Source organism: Stegastes partitus, unplaced genomic scaffold (genome assembly GCF_000690725.1).
Source record: "Stegastes partitus isolate 25-593 unplaced genomic scaffold, Stegastes_partitus-1.0.2 Scaffold3, whole genome shotgun sequence".
NCBI classification, from domain to species: Eukaryota; Metazoa; Chordata; class Actinopteri; family Pomacentridae; genus Stegastes; species Stegastes partitus.
The window spans coordinates 847,211-853,235 of NW_007577734.1; the positions used below are offsets into that span (position 1 = coordinate 847,211).

The 6,025-nt window shown below is 40.8% G+C and overlaps 1 protein-coding gene across 11 annotated transcripts in view; it reads left to right on the forward strand.

Annotated features, from left to right (window-relative positions):
• Positions 1–6,025, forward strand: part of nfixa (nuclear factor I/Xa) — a 116,038-nt gene that overhangs the window by 89,760 nt on the left and 20,253 nt on the right. For all 11 annotated transcript variants that reach the window (XM_008276724.1, XM_008276740.1, XM_008276697.1 and 8 more), the window contains one exon: positions 5,914–5,976. In XM_008276724.1, coding sequence (XP_008274946.1) covers positions 5,914–5,976 — 63 coding nt within the window. The remainder of the gene's footprint in view (positions 1–5,913; positions 5,977–6,025) is intronic.

The following is a 6,025-nucleotide window of genomic DNA, read 5'->3' on the forward strand; positions in this document are numbered from 1 at the left end:
CAGAAAGCACATTGCAAAGTTCAAGAATGCCTGCTGCACTCTGTTAATGAGCCTTACTTCAAATTGCTACTACCAGCCTGTGGAGGTGGTGGATAGCACAGAGATAACTGTCAGTATGGTGTTTTTTGTGACAGTTTTGCTCTTGAGAAAGGGGAACTCTAATGCAGTTGCTTCAGAATGTGTTATGAGATTCTCCAGCATCATACACTGTACGTACTAGTAACCCAAATGAAAAGCTTATCCTACATAGCTTGAAATATATATTTTGCTTGCAATTGGAGTCCTAGTTTGTGTATTCAACGCCTCAAAATGTAAATTATATATTAAAAAAAATCAATCAATATAAAACTTTTTGCACTGTGTCGGACATCTTTACAGGTCAACTTTTGTCAGATCAAACCACCACTGGCCTTGAGACTAAGGCTGCAACGATTAGTCAACAACGTCGACGATAAAAATTTGTCGACGCGAAATTTCATTGTCGACGTGTCGTGTTATAAGTGTCCTGTAAGGGTTTTGATAATAAAACACCAACCATAGCTTTCCAGACAGTATGAGAAGACCCAACAGAATGCAAAAGACTGCAACACACCACAACAAATGCTGGGGGCAATACGGTCACTATTTGCAGCGTCTGTGTTCTCAACCAACGAAGAACAACTCAAGACCGGTGGCGGCGCAAGCTGAGCAGGGTCAGAGTGAAAGTAAAGTTTTAAGTTAAATAAAGTGTCAAATCAGGTGAAATGTGCAGTCTGCCACGCAGAGTTGTCATACCACGGCAGCACGACAGCCACGCATGAGTGCCTGAAACGAAAGCACCCCGGAGTCATGGCTCCCAGCGTTCTGGATGGTAAATTAGCATTACTGTGTGTATTTTTGTTTACCTTACGAGAAACAGGCCGCATACTTCAGGATGACATTAATCATTTCAAGGCCATTTCATAAAAAATTAACTTGTTAAGTGCAATAGAACACCGAATTATAGAAGTGTACAGCTTCCCTGACAGTGCTAACATTAACTGTAACCGTTTTTTAAAACCACAAAGACGCACAAAACAAGACGCCTACTGCTTCTGCAAACGCAACCATTTATTAAGACAACAGCAGCACACGCTAGCATCATTAAAATGTAGCGCGTTTCAGTCGGTCGGCTTTAAAATGGTTCCAGTTAATCCCAAAGTATCTGACTTTTCCCCTAACTTAGCCCGCCTAGCCTAGGTTTTAGCTCTGTGGGTTGAAGCATCAGACCAGGCCTATATACTGTTTGGTAACAAATAATAAATACATAGCATGAATAAATAACATCATTCATTTGTAACGTTGAAACAGTTAAATGGATTAATTCATTTAGTATGCATGTGCTGTGGTGTAGTAGCCTACATTTTGTGACAGCTAATTTAGCCTAATTTTCTGTTTTGATTTTGCCATTTTAGAAATTGAAAGCAAAGACAGCCTCTTGCACTTTATTTTGTACAATGAAATTATTCTGTTTATTTTTTTTTTTCTTTTGGAGCCAAATTCTGTATTGTTTGGATATGACAATACAGCAGAGTTTGAATGTGATAAAATAAAAAAGAGTAAGCTCTTCAGCTTAAATTTCATATTCAACTGGTTGAGGAGTCATTCTTTTAATTTACTTAAGGACATTATATTGTGACTGACTGGAAATCAGGGTGACATTCATGGGATGAAAATTTAGGGAGTGGGGTAAAACGTGCCTGTAAAAGGAGCTGCATCAACAGGAAGCACAGATGGTGGGCGTGACAGAAATAATCGTGACTAGTCAGTTAATCGAAAAAATAATGGACAGATTAGTCGACTACTAAAATAATCGTTAGTTGCAGCCTTACTTGAGACCATACACATCCCTATACAAGTTTGTTTTACAACATGTAGACAACTAATACTGGAACATCTATAATATTTTAAGCTATCGCTTCGTTACATGAATTCATCTTCCATCAGAAAAAAATAATAAGCGAAGAACCCTGTAGATAGGAAAGCATATGATTGAAACCTTTTCCCTAACAACAAAAAGGAGTTTTGAAAAGAAGAGTAGAAAATAGAAGTCATGGTGTCCTTCTGTCTCATGTACTCCGAGAGTTGACGTGATTTGGCAAGTCATGACCTTGGGGTGATGTTGAGGACAGCTATCAGTTTTCCTGCTGCTGCATATATCAGCCTGACAGTCTCTTATCTGCCATGAGCCTCAGCTTTCACACCTCTGCAACAGCAGAACAAGTTGGGGTCATGACAGGCCAACAAAAGGCACTTCGAGAAACCCTGAGGACAGGGTTTTCAGGTGCAGGGTGTTTCCAAAATGTGATACATCTATATTGAAGAACACTTCTGTGTTACTCAGTGTATGATTCCAAACCTGGAGATATCATAGTATTCAATGAAGAATCGAGAGAGGAAATGTAGTTATACCCACATCATATAGGTTCAAGGCTGTAAGAAAAAACACCATCAGTGAAAAAAGAAATGTTGACTGTTTATTGACCGACAACATTATAGTCCGTCTTTTTTGAACAATGAAAACCACAAAAATAGTTATACGTCATGCACCACAGTAGGTCTCCAAGCAATGATGCATGTAAGAGGGAGTTCCATGGTAATTCAGTACTGTAGTAACTTGTTCTTTTTGTAGAACAAGTGCAAGATCCTTGTTTCATTTCTGTCTCATATGTGGGAGAGTTTTGTAACATTTAGCAGGGACCAAGAACAGACTAGGAACAGATTAAAGCTTCAATTTGTAACTTTCTTTACATTGAAAACAAACACAACTGAGAATCAGGTGCAAGTCTAATTAAATAATCAACTGTGTATTGTGAATAGAAACATGCTAAATATGTAATACTGCTGTTGTCAGCGGACACATGTAATGTAATTGACAACACATGACAAATGAGTTAAATATGATGTAGAATAATATTAACTTAATAGAATTTATCTTGCAGCAACTGTTTAACTACTACAACAAACAAATTGACATACAAGCAAACAGGTCTCACTAAGTTGCTTTAAAATCTTCTTTACTGTTTTGCAGTATTGATGCCTTCAACTTTCGTCTGTGATAGTACGTTCTTTGAAGTGTTGCAAGGCTTTATGGCAGCAAATCTGACTTTAACTTGCCTCTTATAGTAGATTATGAGATATCTCAGGAATACTGTATACACAGTGCAGAGACTGGGTATCTAACCAGTGCATGTATGGTGTGAGAAATAGTGTTTACAATAATGTAGAGCCCTGGTGAAATACCACATGACGGTGAAAAGTCCAGTGAAGTCAGGTTGTTTTCTCAACAGCTTTCATTGGCCATCATATATGTTTACTCTGAGTGTGTACCTCAATGTTTGTCCACGTATGAGTGTGTGTGTTTGAATGTGTCTGGGTGCGTGCGCGGTGGGGGCGCAGCCTCGTATGTTTGGAGTGAGTGCCGTCAGTTAGCTGGAATGTGGCACTACCGCCAATGCTAAGATGGCTGCCAAGCTCTAAGATGGCTGCCAGGATTACACCCAGCCAGTGAGAGACACAGAAGAGCAAGAGATTCTGCATGAAGAGAGGGGGAAAAGAAGCTCTCGTTCATTTCTGTGCTCTTTCTTTCTTTCGTTTTCGCTCTTGTCTGTCTTGCCCCTCTCTCTGTGGATAAGCAGTGCTTCGTAGGCAGCGAGACAGGTCTGTTATTGTTTCTGCTCAGTAATCTGTGGCTTAGTGTGACTGCAAGGCAAGTGCTGCTGGCAGAAGTCTGTGTGCTCTGATATCACCTACAGCCTGCAGATAAACACCTACTTTAACTAGCTTGCTAGCTCACAACAGCCGAACTAGGCCTGAATGGACAGCCAATAGCATTGGACTCCCACACCACACCTGTCCAGGAAATGGAGCTCGGTCTCATTTACAAAGCCCATCGTTGCAGTCAAGAGGAGCGCGGGAAGAAATGCATACCACCACCCAGCTGGTGTTACATATCCATAAACATATGCATACATACAAGATATTTATTCTAACAGCCTTGACAAGAATGCACTCTTGTTAGGCCTTGTTTTCTCAGAACTTATGCTACAAAACCTCATTTTGGAACCTCCTATTTCAGCCTGTTGCTCCTTCAAGTCTAATTGTACCCCTGTGTTGCCAATACTTGGCAAGTTTGTGTCTGCTCATGTGAGTGAAGTCCCAGTGCTTTCGCAGACCAGTCATAACAGGTGTGTGGTTGTGCAAATGTGTGTGTTTTTCCTGGCTATCCTTCGATCCCAAAGGGAAGAGCTTTGCCTCAACTTTACCATGCTCTGCCTTAAATCCCTCAGGGCCACCAAACTGGCATGGACAGCCTTTTCATTCAAACTGTGTTTGTGTGTGTATGTGTGTATTTATGTATGTTCATGCAAGGATTACAGCATGCATTAAAGTATGAAACAAAAATTAGGGAAAGAAATGTACTGAGAGAGAGAGGGAGAGAGAGAGAGAGAGAGAGAGAGAGTGTGTATAAGGTGTTCTGTTTACTCAGAGTAAATCCCTACCAGCAAGAAAGTATTAAATAGGATTAGGGTGAGGGATATGATTGCGTGGTTAGATACTAAATGGCATAGCAGCACACTGTAAATCATTGCACCTTAAGTCTGTAGGGACAGAGGGAGATGGGAGAGAACATTCTTAGATACAAGACTGTCACACAAAAATGTGTGAATTCACACACACATTCACAAGATGTGTACCATACACCAGCACATACTGCAGGTTCCTCTTATTCCCGCTCACACCTCAAATATCACAGTCTTGGCAACGTGGATACACACAGACGGGTGACAAATTAAAATGAAAAACCTAAATAAATGACTAATGCAGATGCTTCCATACAGGTGAACTGAATGGTACATGCTTTTTGGCATGTATAACAGTGCAGAGCAGGTCCACTTGAATCTCATTTGGTATCCAAATAGCCAGAGGAAAAGATCTAAAAGACTTTGAAAGTGGGTTTATTGTTGGGGCACAGATGGCAGGAGCTTCAGTCACAACGAACTGCCCAGTGTTTTTATTCGAACAGCGGCGTATGCATTCAGATCTATGGAAAAGACAGCAGATTGAAACTGTGGTCAACAGTGCATATTTGATCATTGTGATGCTCCTGTGTTAGTGCGATGTGTAAAGAAAAGCAAAAGAGCAGCTCTTTCTCGGGTGACTGAGAATGTCAAAGCAGGACGTGTTCCGACTGTCAGCAAAAACAATTAATTGACACATTACATAGGGAGAGATGCTGATAATGCTGTAGATGTGTAGTCTTTTCCCACATTCTTGACAAGTGGGTGAGGGCATGTGTGGTGTACACCAAGAGAGTGGTATATGATTGAATGCTTGACCGCTACAGTGAGGGGATTTGATGCATTTTGCTGGCATGTTTTGGGTTCACTGGTCTTCTTAGAGGGAAGACTCACCGCACATCACTCCAAAGCTGTTCTGAGTTGTCACCTTTATCCTGATGTAACATTTCTGTCCTGAAGAGTTGTCGCTTCCACAATGATAATGCCCCTATTCATAATTCTCGAAGGGTCTCTGAATGGTTTGATGTGTTTAAAAATGATAGTAATCATATGCTGTGGCCTTTGCAGTCACCAGATCTCCATCCAATCTGACATGTGCTCTCCACCACCATCATCTAATCACCCAATGAGGGAATATTTAGAAGAACTGTGGTCATTCCCTCCAGTAGAGAACCACAGATGTGTAGAATTCAAACTGTTGTGGTGGCACTTTGTGGCTCAGACCCTCACAAAGACATCTGTAGCTATGATTCTTTGATTTGTTGTACACAGTTCTGTATGTTTTTTATTAGTTTGTTAATCATGCAAACTAGATCCTAACAATTTGTCTTTCTCCTTTCTCTTTTCTGTCTTTCTTGTTTCTGTTTCCATTTAGAATCTGGACAATCAGACAGCTCCAGCCAACAGGGGGAAACAGACATCAAGCCGCCTCCCAATGGTAGGTACACACACACACACACACACACACACACACACACACACACACA